General features: G+C 52.9%; 1 protein-coding gene across 1 annotated transcript; it reads left to right on the forward strand.

The window, feature by feature from the left end:
- The first annotated feature begins 990 nt into the window (after positions 1–990).
- On the forward strand, positions 991–15,568 carry LOC144949179 (guanylate-binding protein 1-like). Its single transcript, XM_078879068.1, has 10 exons — positions 991–1,283; positions 3,027–3,154; positions 4,076–4,185; positions 5,725–5,980; positions 6,471–6,648; positions 8,193–8,485; positions 9,029–9,244; positions 11,680–11,782; positions 12,733–12,836; positions 13,228–15,568. Exons 1-10 carry the CDS (start codon positions 1,058–1,060, stop codon positions 13,402–13,404), a joined length of 1,791 nt encoding a protein of 596 aa, XP_078735194.1. The 5' UTR covers positions 991–1,057; the 3' UTR covers positions 13,405–15,568.
- The last annotated feature ends 389 nt before the right edge of the window (positions 15,569–15,957 follow it).

A 15,957-nucleotide genomic window follows, 5' to 3' on the forward strand; every position in this document is an offset into this window, starting at 1 on the left:
ACAACAACAAGGGGCCACACCTCCATCACGGTGGCCGGAATGCCCCGCGCCTGGAGTGAAACAGGGGGGGGGGGGCACGGGGGGGGGCCGTGGGGGGGAAGGGGAAGGGAGGCCAAGAGGGGGGGACACGGGGGAGGTCGCGGGGGGGGGGGCGTGGGAGGCAAGGGGGGGCAAGGGGGAATGTAGCGGAAGGGAGGGGGCACGGGAGTAGGGGAGTCAGGGGGGCACGGGGGAGGAGGTCAGGGGTGGGGCACGGGAGGGAGGAGGCGCGGGGGAGGGGGCACGGGGGAGGGGAGGCCCAGGGGGGGGGGGGCCACGGGGGAGGGGATGAGGCCAGGGGGGGGGGGCACGGGGGAGGGAGGCAGGCCAGGGGGGGGGGCACGGGGGAGGGGAGGCCAGGGGGGGGGGGGGCACGGGGGAGGGGAGGCCAGGGGGGGGGGGCACGGGGGAGGGGAGGCCAGGGGGGGGGCACGGGGGAGGGGAGGCCAGGGGGGGGGCACGGGGGAGGGGAGGCCAGGGGGGGGGGGCACGGGGGAGGGGAGGCCAGGGGGGGGCACGGGGGAGGGGAGGCCAGGGGGGGGGGAGGCCAAGGGGGGGGGGGGGCGGGGGGGGGGGCGCGGGGGCGGGGGGGGCCGCGGGGGGGGAGGCCAGGGGGGGGGCACGGGGGAGGGGAGGCCAGGGGGGGGGCACGGGGGAGGGGAGGCCAGGGGGGGGGACACGGGGGAGGGGAGGCCAGGGGGGGGCACGGGGGAGGGGAGGCCAGGGGGGGGGGGAGGCCAAGGGGGGGGGGGCGGGGGGGGGGCGCGGGGGCGGGGGGGGGCCGCGGGGGGGGGAGGCCAGGGGGGGGGCACGGGGGAGGGGAGGCCAGGGGGGGGGCACGGGGGAGGGGAGGCCGTGGGGGGGGCACGGGGGAGGGGAGGCCGCGGGGGGGGAGGGGGGCACGTGGGAGGGCTTCATGCCGAGTGGGCGGCACCCGTGACCCCCCTCTGCGCAAAGTCGCCGCGTCTCTTCTCCCTCGCACACGCGAAGACGCCTCGCGACTCAAGCTGCTGACCTCATGGCGACCTCCTCCACCTCCTCATCCTCCACCTCCTCCACCGCAGCCTTCGAGGCGCCGCTGCCTCTGATCGTGACGGACAGAGATGGCCGATTCGTGCTGGTGCCCGAGACGGCAGCGGCGGTGTCGCGCCTCGTCACGGGGCCCGTGGTGGTGGTGGCCGTGGTCGGGAGGTACCGCACGGGGAAGTCGTTCCTCATGAACCGCCTCGCGGGGACCAACTCCGGTACGAACGGCACTCGAGTACTCGCGGATCTGTCCTATATTTGTGTCTTCCCTGCCACCACCAACACCCACACCACCAACCACACCACCACCACCCACCACACCACCACACCACCACCACCCACATCACCACCACACCAACAACACACGCCACCACCCCACCACACCCCCACTCACCCCACCACACCACCATCACACCACCACCACCATCACACCACCACCACCCACCACACCACCACCACCCACCACACCACCACCACCCACCACACCACCACCACCCACCACACCACCACCACCACACCACCCACCACACCACCACCACCCACCACACCACCACCATGGTCGTTTCTTCTTCGTACCGTGAAGACTTTGCAGGATTTGTCCTGAACAGGAGATGCGATTCAGCGAGACTTTGCTGGGTAAACGCGCGTAACAGCAGCATCATCAACAACAACAACAGCCTGTTTGACGATGCTCTCGCTGCTAAATTAGCAGTGGTGCACTGGCACATTTAACAAAACTCAACTCGACACATTGGACAATGACATTGGCCTTTAAAAGAATATACACACACGCATAATAGACGACGTTTGTGTGTGTGTATTGTGAAAAAGGGTCATGGCCTGAAACGTTACCAAAGGTCAGTGTTATTGACGAATATATATATTTTACAGTGCATTGTGTGTTTTCGACAGTGGTGGTGGGCGCGAACCGGCACACGGATGAGGATCTTGAAACTGAAACCAGCCTCAAGTTGCCCCACTTCCTCAATCCGCGGGGCAGGATTGCTGGGGGCTGGGGCAGGGAGGGTGGTGAGATACGAAGTTGTTTTGTTCACAGATGCTCAGTAGGGGCACGGGGTCAGAAAGTAACAACAACAACAAACACACTACAGAGACACGATAGGAGCGCAAAGTTTTATAAAGGTAAACAAATCACACCAAAACAAATTCAAATGCAACTGAGTGTTTTGTTGTTGTTGTTATTTTACCAAGTAAGGCTCACTCAGTTATTAGCTTATTTTTCGGAAGAAGCGACCTTGCCACAAATGACAGCTCAACGTCGTGATTTATCAAGTAGAAATTGAAAGCGGCCAAGTAATTCTAAATGCGTCTTCATTCTAAACGTGGAGGGGGGAAAACCCCGGAGGACGCCGGAGAAAAAAATCCACGCGACCACGGAGGGAGAGAGAGAGAGAGCGATACAAACTCCAAATATACCGCAGCAGGCGTCAGGGTCGAGATCGAAACCCCGACTTCCTGTAAACCAGGTGAAGGAGTAGGGGAGTGAGTGGAGTTGAACATGTTTATATGATGGAATGTCATTGATGTCATTTCGATAATCGATAATACATTAAATAAGTTGCGTGCCAACAAATATAACTCATGCATGTTGAACTTCTTTCGCGCCGTACGTAGCCAACCGTGCTCATCGGAGGTGCAACCAATATCGAGCCATACACTCCTCGCTTTACGGGTTCAACAGATCTAGAGCTACCCCTGGTGGAGGATTCCCCCTCCCCCCATTGACGCCTTCAAACTAAACCGGAAGTATCACATCTGACACCGCAACGTCGAAGCGTGGGCGGCCCCCCAAAGTGGAGGGCCCAGGGCGGTTTTCTCCAATTCGCCATGTACCCTAGGGACGGCCTCTGCTCGCAGCAGTATGCTGAATATTCAGCGGCATCACCCACAACCTTTGGCTGTTGCGTTTTGTGTGTCTGTTCTTCCCCTTGTAACCGCAGGCTTCTCCCTGGGCTGCACGGTGCAGTCTCACACCAAGGGCATCTGGGTCTGGCCCAGACGCCATCCACTGCACCAGGACAAGTGGCTGCTGCTGCTCGACACCGAGGGCCTGGGAGACGTGGAGTCGGTCAGTGGCCGATCTCCTCGTCCGTTCTGGTGGGGGGTGGGGGTGGTAGCCCCCCCCCCCTCCAACCAACCCCCACCCCCCTTTCTCCCCTATTTCGATCTGGGGTCGGGCACCGGGGTGGTATAGCCACCAACCCTTGTCGCGGTGGCTTCGCTGCCGGCAAATGTTTTCTTGCGTGTTGAACTTCTTTGGCACCGTACGTAGCCAACCGCGCTAATCGGAGGTGTGGGGGAGGTTTACAATCTAGGTGCGGGGGGGGCGGTGGTGGTCGCTGCTTTACCCCGATTGCCACCTGGCCTGAGCTAGCTGCCCGTTGCCAGGATGAAGTTTACTATTCAGTCGTAAATGTGTCCGGTTTTGGTCGTCCTCAACAAATTGAATCGACCATAACTCCGCTTCCATCCGGGTTTACTGCTGAACTCGGGTTTGTTTGCTCGGAGGCCCGTGAGCTCATGGGAATGTTCACTCAGAGTGGAAACGTCCCACTCCAAATGCGACGGTCGGTTCGAACGCAGGGCCGTCCATAGGTGGGTGCGGTGGCCGGGAAAAACCCAACTTATAAAACTATTCAAATATCAACTATTTTTTTATTTTACTAGATAAGGACCACTAGCTCTTTTTCAGAAGAGGCCTCGCCACAAGTGATGGCCCAACGAAGTGGCTCGCCGCGTGGAAATTGATAACAGCAGTCAAATACTCTGAACGCGTGACGTTGATTCTAAATGTGGAGGAGAAAAATCCACGCGACCGCCAATGGGACCACCGCGGCGATAGGCCGCCACCGTGTGGGCCCCCCCCCCCCAAAATGCGGGGCCCGGGGCGGCCGCCCAGATTCCCCGTGCCCTGGGGGACGGCTCTGCGAACGCGGTACGTTCAAACTGTTGTGGCGGCACGACGCGTCATCCCTTCTTTGTGCCGCAGGCCGGAAGCACGCACGACACGTGGCTCTTCGTGATGGCCGTGCTGCTTAGCACCACGCTGGTGTACAACGTCGTGGGCACGCTCGACAAGGAAGGCCTCGAGCAGCTGCAGTATCCTCCCAACGCGCTCGCGGCTGCGTAACGCTGCCGCCCCTGCCGCCGCCGCCGGGATGCCGTGAACCCGCGGAGACGATCGCTTGTCTCACGCGCTACGGCCGTTCCCTCCTCGTCGTTTTGTATTCCCGCCCCCTGGAACCCCTTCTGTCCAGGTCACCTTTTGAACTCGGCGCTGCTGCAGGCCTTTTCCCAACACCGCTTCTTCAACCGCTCGTTGTCTCCGTTGTCTCTGCCCACAGCTAAACCCGCCCCGCGTCCTCCCCGCCGATCGTGTTTGCCTTCTCTTTTCCTGCCTACTCCTTTTGCCATGTCTCTCTTCGAACCCTCCGCCGACTGCTACCCTGACGATCGCTTTACCCCGCCCACCGCCGCTTCGGTGGCGAAATGTTAACTACCTCGCCTGGTGTACGGTTTGCGTGTTCTCCCCCGTGGTCGCGTGGATTTTGATCCGGGTCCTCCGGTTTTTCCCCTCCACAATCTATAATCAACATGCATTGAGAGTTTTTGGCTGCTGTAAAATTCCCCTCGATGAGCCACTTCGTTGAGCTATCATTTGTGGCCAGTTCGCTTCTGAAAAAGAAGCAATATTGCTCAGTGGGCCTTACCTGGTAGAATAAAAAGTTTCGTTGACAGTTTACAAACCCCGTCGTATGAGGAGGGGCACAGAAACTCGGCGGGTAAAAATTCCAAAATCTCTCATGTTCCTGCGCAATCAACAGAATGGAGGGTGTGGGGGGGGTGGAAGTTGGGCTCACTGTCCCACCCAGGTAGGGACTGCGAGCAGGAATGTTGACTTTTATATCAGGAAGCGGTGGTTAGGGAGGAAGAAGCTGCCCTGGTTTCCTTAACACACTCCACCCCGCTCCGTTCCACTCCACCCCGCTCCGCTCCACTACACCCCACTCCGTTCCACTACACCCCACTCCGTTCCACTACACCGCACTCCACTCCACTATACCCCACTTCGTTCCACTACACCCCACTCCGTTCCACTACACCGCACTCTGTTCCACTACACCACACTCCACTACACCCCACTCCGTTCCACTACACCCCACTCCGCTCCACTACACCCCACTCCGTTCCACTACACCCCACTCCGTTCCACTACACCGCACTCCGCTCCACTACACCCCACTCCGTTCCACTACACCCCACTCCGCTCCACTACACCCCACTCCGTTCCACTACACCCCACTCCGCTCCACTACACCCCACTCCGTTCCACTACACCCCACTCCGTTCCACTACACCCCACTCCGTTCCACTACACCCCACTCCGCTCCACTACACCCCACTCCGTTCCACTACACCCCACTCCGCTCCACTACACCCCACTCTGTTCCACTACACCCCACTCCGTTCCACTACACCCCACTCCGTTCCACTACACCCCACTCCGCTCCACTACACCCCACTCCGTTCCACTACACCGCACTCCGCTCCACTCCACCCCATTCTGCTCCACCCTGCTGCGATCCACTCCATTTTGCTCCACTTCACTCCGCTCCACCCACTCCGCTCGCGCCACAGCTTCGTGGTGAACATGACGGACCACGTGAGGACGCGGGTGAAACAGGACGAGGACGAGCTCGGCTCGGACTTCGAGCACTACTTCCCCCCACTGGTGATCTGCGTGCGCGACTTCACGCTGAAGCTGCTCGTCGATGGAGAGCCGTGCTCGGCCGACGAGTACATGGAGCACTGCCTGCAGATGCGCAAGGCGGGGATGACGCTGGACTGCCGACGGTTCAACGAGCAGAGGCAGCTCCTGTGCGGTTACTTCAAGGTAGAGTGCGCGCTCCATCCTCCGGACCTGTCTCGCACCCTCGCATGTCGCGCCCATTGAACTCGAATCGCCCGACGCTCTTTTAGGGGGGCGGTTGGTGGGCAAAAAGGTGAACTTTAATGGTGCGAAGCTTTTTTGTTCGCGCTCATTACGCACGCAGTGCTCGCCACAGATGAACCACAGCACAACGGCTGATATCGTCAAGGGACGTAAACCACTATCGTGCGAACCCCGCTTATTCTCGCAGCAGCGGAGGCTTTCGGCTCACCGTCGAACAAAAACGGTCACCGCATCGCGCGCTTTCAGATGCGCTTCTGCGGCCGTCTGGAACGCTCTTCCTTCCGATACGTGTGCCGTTACAACGCGACTACGTTAAACAGTGACGAGTTGCCTTCGACGTCCTTTACAAGCACAGCACATCACGTATTTGGCGATTAGAGGGAACCCTCCCCCACCACGTGGCAATCGGGGCGCGCTTCTTTTCCCGAAGGATCGGAAGTGCTTCGTATTTCCAATGCCGACGCACCGGGAGGACCTGGAGTTCCTCGAGAGCCTCCCGGACAGGAGCCTCGACCCGGAGTTCCTGACGACGGCGGAGGAGTTCACGGGCCACGTGCTGGGACGAGCCACCAGCAAGCACATCGACGGCGCCATCCTCACCGGCAAATGTGAGCCCTCGCGAGGAGCGCCCCAAACCTTTTCCCGTACCGAGACGCGTGGGTACGGCGCACGCACGTGACTTTTCTCAGCCTCAATCTTCACTGTCTTAACGGGACACTCCACTGCGGCGTTGCGTTTGCGGGTACGGCAACGCGACATGCGCGTGGGATGTCCGTGCAGCTGTTAAATCCTCTGCAAGGAAAGAAAAAATACAGAATGACACCACACGGCGTGCACTCTGCGCGCTCCTCCAAGTGTCAACCTCTCGCTTGGAGATTGTAATTCTTGGGAGTCAATGACTATGCACAGTCGAACCGGGCGGCGCTTTCCATTCTTAACGGTTGTGCAATTTCAGCACACAGTGAGCCCAACATTCCCCCTCCACCCTCCATTCTGTATATTGTGCAGGAATTTTTACCCACCGAGTTTCTGTGCCCCTCATCATAGTCGCGGTTTATAAACTAAATTATTTTTTATTCCACCAGGTAAGGCCCACTGAACTATTTTTTTTTGAGAAACGACCTGGCCCACAAATGATAGCTGAATGAAGTAAGTAGCTTATCATGTGGTCATTTATGGCAGCCAAAAAAAGACCCACAGAGACCCATAGAGACCCATACTCATAGAGACCTACAGAGGCTCATAGAGACCCATACCCAGAGACCCATGGAGACCCAGAAAACCCATACTCATCTGGACCCATACTCAAACTAAACTTTTAATTTGACTAGGTAAGGCCCACTGAGCTATGTAGCTCTTTTTAATAAGTGACCTGACCACAAATGATAGCCCAACGAGAAATGGCTTATCGTGAGGAAATGTACAGCAGCCAAATACTCTAAACGCTGACGTTGATTATAAAAGTGAAGGGGGAAAACCCTTTCCCATTCCGTGATGTCTCCAAGTTGCAGGGCGAGTCCCCTGTTCACCGCTGAATCTCGGAACGCGCGAGCGGCTCAGCGTGAATTTTATGTAGAGAGGCGTAGCGCCGTTGTTTTTATTTAAAAAAAAAACATTGTACTCACCGCAGAGAACTGTAGCGACACGACCGCACTCTACGGTAGCTACCGCCAAACTTTGCTGATAAGTCTTGATTTGAAGCTTTCGTGACTGCAGGAATCTATACTCTTAGGTTCTTTCGGGAAAGTCATGTAGGTAGAAAATAATAGATCACGACGTTTCGATCGCAACACAAGCAATCGTCCCACCTGATGACGATTGCTTGTGTTGCGATCGAAACGTCGTGATCTGTTATTTTTCTACCCACGTGACTTTACCGAAAGAATCAAAGAGTTTGCTGATAGGGTTATTTTAGTTTTTATTCCGGTTTCTTCTGGAATCGTAATGGGAAAGGGTTAAGTCGATGGTACCACCAATTGGAGTTTATTGAGCAGAACGCGGCATGTCAAGTTTCGAGTTGAGTTAAAAGAAAAAAAATATCGTAGCTCGCTCTCTCTCCGCGTCTCCCTGTGTCTCTCCGCATCTCTCTCCACGTCTCTTTCCACGTGTCTCCCCACGTCTCATTTCGCATGCCTCCCCGCGTCTCTCTCAGCCTTCGTGCAGCTGGCGGAGCAGTACGTGACGGCACAGCGCAACGGCGCCGTGCCCTGCATCGAGAGCGCCCTGGAGCGGGTGACCACGCTCACCAACCTGCAGGCAAAGGAGGAGGCGTTGGCCCTCTACCGCCAGAGGACGGCCGTCGCCGTGACGGTGGACGAGCTGACGCCGCTCCCCACAACGGAGGAGCTCGGCCACCTGCACCAGCGGGGCGTGCGGGACGCCGTGGATTTGTTCCACGAGCGCTCGATGCTCGACAGGCAGCACAGCCACGAGAAAGAGCTCATGGTGAGTGAAGCTTCGCCTGGATCGGTCCGCAGAATAGGCAGCCCCGATATAATTTACTGCGCGTAAGTCAGTTGTTGTTGTCTAATTCAATCCGATAACGGAGTGCACACCGGTGAAGGTGTTTATTGCCTTTTCTCGCGGCATATCAGCCCGCAGGTCAAGAGGTCATCGCGGCCACTGCCATTGATACCATCACCCTTCACCGTGGCTTCCTTCTGCCGCAAACTTCAGCCGTCGCACAGTCGACACGCGGCCGCAATGGTCTCCTCGTACAGAATCCTCTCACCTGTGGGTTTTTCCCATTTGTTTAGATTATTTAGATAATTTTACTGCTCGTAAATTTCCACCCAATTAGCCACTCCGTCGAGCTTTCATCTGCGATGGCCACGTCACTTCTTGAAAAAAAAAAAAAAGCTACACAGCTCAGCGGGCCTTACCTGGTAAAAATAATAATTGTAGCAGTAAGTGAGATTCCTTTGCCCAATTCGACATCGCCGCCGCGGTATGACGTTTTCGCGAACTGTCACGTTTTTGTTGTCGCAGGACGCCCTGGCCAAAGAGTACCTGAAGTTGGTCAAAGAGAACGCGGAGGCCTCGGCGCTGCGGTGCGAGCGGCGCCTGCAGGAGCTCTACGGGCCCATCAGGGTGAAGCTGCAGGAGGACGAGGCCTTCGAGAAGGAAGGAGTCTTCCGGGAGTACGAGAGGCTGATGGAGCTGCTGCAGGCGGACTACCGCGACACCCAAGGCCTGGGGGACGAGGTAGCAGCGCGTGGCGTCCGTTTAAAACTAAACTGCTAAAAACTAAACTATTTTTTTTATTTTTTACCTGAGTTGTGTGGCTCTTTTTTTAAGAAGCGACCTGGCCCACACATGAAGTGAGTGGCTGATCACGTGGTCATTTATAGCAGCCAATTACTCTAAACGCGTGTTTCTACAGACTCCTAGAGACCCACAGAGACCCACAGAGACCCATACTCAGAAACCCATAGAGACCCATAGAGACCCACAGAGACCCATAGAGACCCACAGAAACCAATAGAGACCCATAGAGACCCACAGAGACCCACAGAGACCCATACTCAGAAACCCATAGAAACCCATAGAGACCCATAGAGACCCACAGAGACCCATAGAGACCCATAGAGACCCACAGAGACCCACAGAGACCCATACTCATAGAGACCCACAGAGACCCATAGAGACCCACAGAGACCCATAGAGACCCATACTCATAGAGACCCACAGAGACCCACAGAGACCCATACTCATAGAGACCCACAGAGACCCACAGAGATCCACAGAGACCCATACTCGTAGAGACCCGCAGAGACCCATACTCATAGATACCCATAGAGACCCATACTCAGAGACCCATGGAGACTCAGACACCCATATACTCATCGATACCCATACTAAAACTAAACTTTTTATTTGATTAGGTAAGGCCCACTGAACTATATAGCTCTTTTTAATAAGTGACCTGACCACAAATGATAGACCAACGAAGTGGCTTGTCGCGTGGAAATTCGTAGCAGCCAAATACTCTTAATGCATGACGTTGATTCTAAATGTGGAGGGAAAAACCGGAGGACCTGGAGAAAAATCACACGCGACCACGGAGAGAGAGACACACACAAACTGCAAATGTACAGCAGGCGTTGTGGTTCGGGATCGAATCCACGACGTCCTGCATACCAGGCGAAGGAGATAACATTTCGCCAGCGCGGCACTTACAGTGGCGAGATCGCTAATCGCCAAGGCGATAACTTTTTTGCTGTTTGTGCTTCTTTTAGTGAGATTTATTTATTAATAGGGGTTTTTCCCCTTTTTCATAATCAGTTTCAAGGACAATGCATAAATGTTCGGTGTTGCATTTTGACTGCAAGTATTGTGCTTAATGTAAACATGATTCCTTGCACAAGGTTTTTAGTTTTGTCGCCAGAAAAAAGGGTAAAAACCCTATTATTATATTTTGGTACTGGCAAAGGAGGCCTCACGATGAGATTTATTTATTTATTCATCTCAGTCGGCTGAATATAAGTTCATTAAAAATGGTGCATATACATTTTGCGGTGATGTTATCACCCTCTACAACACAAAAACACTCAACACATTCGTCAAAAACATTCAATTGCGTGCTCTGAAGAAGGAGCATCACCTGAAACGTCGCCTGTTATATATTTCCCTGCTCTTGTATCGTTAATTGTGCTTACGCCCCACTGCCGCCATGATATTATTTTTTACAAACTCAAAGTTGGTACGAAACTTTTGTTGTTATTAAAATAACAATAATAATAAAACAACAACAACAAGATTTTATCTCCTCCAAACTTTCAATATCATCGCCCGGAAGGTTATTTTGACCAAGTGGAAGAACCACGAAGCACCCACCTGGAAACAACGGTGCAGTACGCTTCTGACGCAGCATGGAATTGAACACCTGAGCCATAAGCTCAAGGGAAAGGAGGGGGAATTCGAGCCCAGATGGTCCACTCCCCCCCCCCGTTATATAACACCTCAAATAAGTTAGCGGGATGGAGGTGGTCGAGAGACTGGGACGGGGGACAAGAAGCATAACCATTGTGGGAGAGACGGGAGCCAGATTTGGAGGGGTGGAAAGAAAAAACGCTCGTTTTTGGCCGCCTCTTATGTTGAAACGATTGTCTTCGTGTCAGGCGTGTGTGTCGGTTATGTGCCTCTCTCCCCTTGTCATCCCTTCCCCCTTACTGTATAAAACCAAAGTTGCCCTTCCCCCCCTCGGTGGGGGGGGGGGACACCCCTTGTATGGTTTGGGGCAGCGAACCCATTCCCCATCTTTCTATATCCCCCTGCTTTTCACACTTGATACAGCTATCGTGCTGTGACTGTTCCACCTGAAGACGGAAGCTTGTGTTGCCTCCGAAACGTCGTGATTTTTATTTTATTTTTATTTTACTTTTATAAATTTTAATTTTTTACGTACGTGATTTTACCGAAAAAACCTAAGAATATGAATCCTTGCAGTCACGAAAGCTTCAAATCTAGAATTTTCATAAGCTGTTCGGCCTACGTTGACGGTGCGCGCGCGCACACACGTGCGTCGCAACGCGGTGTGTCGGGGCCCCGCACATTTGCCTCCGATAAAAAAAAAGAGAAAGATTTTTTCAGGAAATCATCGTTTTTAAAAAATATATATGCGCCTGGGTTATTCGCAGAAGGAGAGCGTCCTCATGGACTTCATGAAGAGCAAGGAGGAAGGGAGGTCCCACCTGCTGCTGCTGGACAAAGCCATCTCCCAGGCGGAGAGGGCGAGGCTCGGTGAGTTCTCGAGCTCGTCTCTGGGCCGTCGAGGGCCTCCGTGACGAGGGCCTCCTCGACTGCCCGTGCCCCCGCAGCGCTAAACGTGCACACCTCCGATGAGCACGCGGTTTGGATACATACAGCTCGAAAGAAGTTCAGTTCAACATGCGTATGTACGGGGTAGAGCGTTCCTCCTTCAGGAACACAACTACTCCCGAGTTAAATTTCGATTTAAAGCTTCTTTCATGACTGCAGGGATTAATCTTCTTGATTCTTTCGGTAAAGTCACGTAGAAGGGAAATAAGAAAATAATAAAAATAAAACATAATAAAATTATTCTCACGACGTTTCGGCCACAATGCAAGCAGCCGTCCTCAGGTGAAGAACAGGTCTGTCGGAAAGACATATGTCTTTTAATATTTAATATATAATATAAAAATGCGCAGGGCAGCCCTAGACCTGTTCTTCACCTGAGGACGGCGGCTTGCGTTGTGCCCGAAACGTCGTGAGAATTATTTTATTATGTTTTATTTTTATTATTTTATTATTTCCCTTTTACGTGACTTTACCGAAACAACCAAGAAGATACTCCCGAGATCTTCGAGAACAGACTGTACATGAATCGTGACTTAAAGCTTTCGTGACTGCAGCAATTCATATTCTTTGGGTCTTTCGGTAAAGTCACGTAGATAGGTTCAAATAAAATAACTAAAAAACTACGACGTTTCTATTGCAACGCGTTGCGATCGAAACGTCGTAGTTATTTGATATTTTCTTTGAACCTACCTATGTGACTTTACTGAAAGACCCAAAGAATAGACTGTACATATTTTATTGTTAATATTTATCTACACCGGAGGAACCCGGTGAGCTTGTAAAGCTTCCTCACTCACGTACGTCCAGCAAAAACGAGAGGCGCATTCGCCAGCCGATGCCTCTCAGGTTTTTTTTGTTTTTTCACTTCACAGAGCGGGAGAGCTTGCAGAAGCAGCTGGAGATTGAGAAACGAGCGCTGGAGCAGAAGAAGGCTCAGCAGCAAGCGCAGATGCAGGCACTGCAGGAGCAGATGGAGGTGAGGGGCCAGCCATGCGCAGCTAAACTGAACAGTTTTAACGCGTAGTAGTCGTAGGCCACCACTTTCTCAAAGGCCTCACCACTTTCATAAAGGCTCCCTCCCTCATCTCTGGCTTTCGAGTGACACTGAGCCTAGCTTCGCTTCCTCACAGTTGTGGTCTGTGAAATATCCCGTGCGTTACAAATTGCATCGTCATATCGACATTGCACCCAGATTCACATATATTTACATTCGTCTAACTTAACAAAATAATTACAATCAGGAAAAGCACAGTGTGCCTAAAGACATCGGTACGGCACCTCGGTTGCATCGGATGTATTTTCTCACTCTGCGCTGCGGCATCAAAAGCCGGGGATCGTTACATGTTGGCTGTTTTTTTTATCCACAGGAAAATAATCGAGCATTCGATGAAAAGATCAAGAGCATCCAGGAGCAAGTTCCAGTGCAGAGCGACGTGATGGAAAATCATAATTCCCAGCTGGAAAACGTATTGCAGGCGGTGATTCCTATCGTCATGCAAGTTGCCAGCTTTTTCTTGAGGTGTAGGTTCTTGCGCAGGGTATAGAGAACAAAGCTCTTCCCAAATGCGACGGGGTTTCTCGTGTGTTTTGGGAGGCAGTCGAACGCTTTTAAATTCTTCTTACTGCTTCTCTCGAGAGAAATTTCACAGTTGTACTTTGTGAGATGAGTTATACTCTCTGTAGCGTGCCAGTCACTTCGTGTTAATCGGGTGTAAACGAAAGTCAGATTTTTGGTGTGAACTCCAGAAAATACTAAATGGTTTAATGTGTGATGATATCATTGGGACACATTACTGCAGACGTGGCAAGATCGTAAATCGCTGCAATCCTCAAATACGCTAATACACTTATTAGCAACATCAGTAAGGATGAGCGCTTTGAGCTTTCTCAATTAAAAAGGAGAGATGACATCGTCATCCTCTCAGCCGACAAGGGCAATGCCACAGTTACCATGGACAAAACCACATGCAATAACAAAATTCAGGACCTACTTAATGATGGTAGCTATACCAAAATTAAAAGAGATCCCACCAACCGCCTCGTTACGAAAACCAACAATATCATCACTGATTCGACATCTTTGATCGAACCAACCAAGCGGTTTTCCTTAAAACCCTCTGCTGCTAGATGACCCAGATTGTATGGCTTACCAAAAATCCATAAAGAAGGGACACCCCTTCATCCTATCGTCTCCACCACTGACTCACCCACCTACAAACTGGCCCGATTTCTGTCTGAGATCTTACAACTATTCACTGGTAAGACCACCTCAGCTGTACTCAACTCAGCTCACTTGGTGTCATTAATTAAGGACATCTCACTATCTCCAGGTGATTTGCTCGTTCGTTTTGATGTGGTCTCTTTGTTTACCAAAGTTCCTGTACTTGATACCATTGCAATCATTGAAGATTTTGTCCAACAAGGACTGAATGCTGATGTACCGGCCCTGGTGAGACACTGCCTCACCAACACTTACTTCACTTGGAATGGAACATTCTACAAACAAGTTGAAGGTACCCCAATGGGTTCTCTCATATCTCCAGTTGTAGCCAATGTTTTCATGGGAAAATTTGAGACGAATGCCATCCAGGCATCCACTCTACGTCCGTCCTTGTGGGAGAGGTACGTAGATGACACGGTCGTCATCTGGCCACATGGCCGACCAGCTCTGAACCAATTCCTCAACCACATCAACTCCATACACCCAGCCATCAAATTCACCATGGAGGTGGAAAAGGATGGCAAGTTACCATTCTTGGATGTTTTAATCAAAAATAGACCAGATGGCTCAATGGGACATTCTTTTTACAGGAAAGCCACCCATACAGATGCCTACCTAAAACCTGACTTCCACCACCATCCCAGAAGAATTCCCTCATCAAAACTCTACACCATAGAGCTCAATGTATTTCCGACCGTCATCACGTAGCCAGTGAACTGGAACACGTACACCAAGCTCTCAAGATGAATGGATATTCAGACTACACACACGGCCCCATCGTGCTGCTGTCAAACCCCAATGGTTTCAAATGGTGTGGCGGCCCTCGCACTGACGATGTCTCATCGGCAGAAGTGGCCCCCCTCTGAAAATGAGTGAAGAACGCCGTCTTAAAACGATACCAAAACTGGTTGCCACCACGAGGCGCGACGCTGCACTGGCGCACGCAGCGCGGAAAATGAGCGCAAACTTTATTACAGCTCAAGTTTGATCGCTTAACCAGACGGCGAAAACTACGGCTAAACCTTTAATTCCCAAAAAACTTAACGCAACACAAATTCTACCGACCCGCCAACCCAGAGGAGAGAGGGGCACGGGTCGTGACTCCAACCAACACTGCCCATTGACCGTGCCGGATTTAGGCATCAGTTAAGCAAGCTAGAGGACCCATGGGTCGGTAACCAGAATAACAAGAAGTGGCATTTTTTTCGAAGTCGGTAAAAAAAAAAAAATCGATATTTCAAGAGCAGCAATCGATGTGGGTACGGGACGGTGGTCTTTCATAAATAATGTCACGGAGCAGTTCCTTAAAGAGCTGCGATGCGGCTCCGGAACCGCAGTTCGCTGACCCCTGGCTCAGGCCCTCGCATTATGAGGGGCCTCTAAATACCAAACGAAACAAAATGACACGAAGTTTAAAGGTTTATATAATCGATTGCATATTCGCCTATGTGTATGTACATATATATCATAATAAATATTAAACTTTACCTTTTTGTTGGAATCATACTTTTATGGGGGGGGGGGGCGTCTCTTGACATAGCTTCAGGGCCCCAGCAATGTCATAATACGGTGCTGGCCATTGACCCTCCACGCGTGGGCACCGCCGTTACAGATCTCGCGTGACACCAGGGGCGCAACTATGGGGGGGGGCTCATCTTCTTGGTTCTTTCGGTAAAGTCACGTAGAATGGAAATAATAAAAATAAAACATAATAAAATAATTTTCACGACGTTTCGGCCACAACGCAAGCAGCCGTCCTCAGGTGAAGACCAGGCCTGTCAGGGAGACAGCGCCTGGTGAAGACCAGGTGAAGACCTGGTCCTGGTCCAGGTGAAGACCTGGTCTTCACCTGAGGACGGCTGCTTGCATTGTGGCC

This window comes from Lampetra fluviatilis, chromosome 53 (genome assembly GCF_964198595.1).
Source record: "Lampetra fluviatilis chromosome 53, kcLamFluv1.1, whole genome shotgun sequence".
NCBI classification, from domain to species: domain Eukaryota; kingdom Metazoa; phylum Chordata; class Hyperoartia; order Petromyzontiformes; family Petromyzontidae; genus Lampetra; species Lampetra fluviatilis.

Bases quoted from the DNA above. Each gene is read 5' to 3' on its own strand.
- LOC144949179 (XM_078879068.1), top strand. From the start codon at position 1,058: ATGGCGACCTCCTCCACCTCCTCATCCTCCACCTCCTCCACCGCAGCC. The intron at 4,186-5,724 runs GTATCCTCCCAA...CTCGCGCCACAG, and splicing joins GAAGGCCTCGAGCAGCTGCA to CTTCGTGGTGAACATGACGG. The intron at 6,649-8,192 runs GTGAGCCCTCGC...CGTCTCTCTCAG, and splicing joins CGCCATCCTCACCGGCAAAT to CCTTCGTGCAGCTGGCGGAG.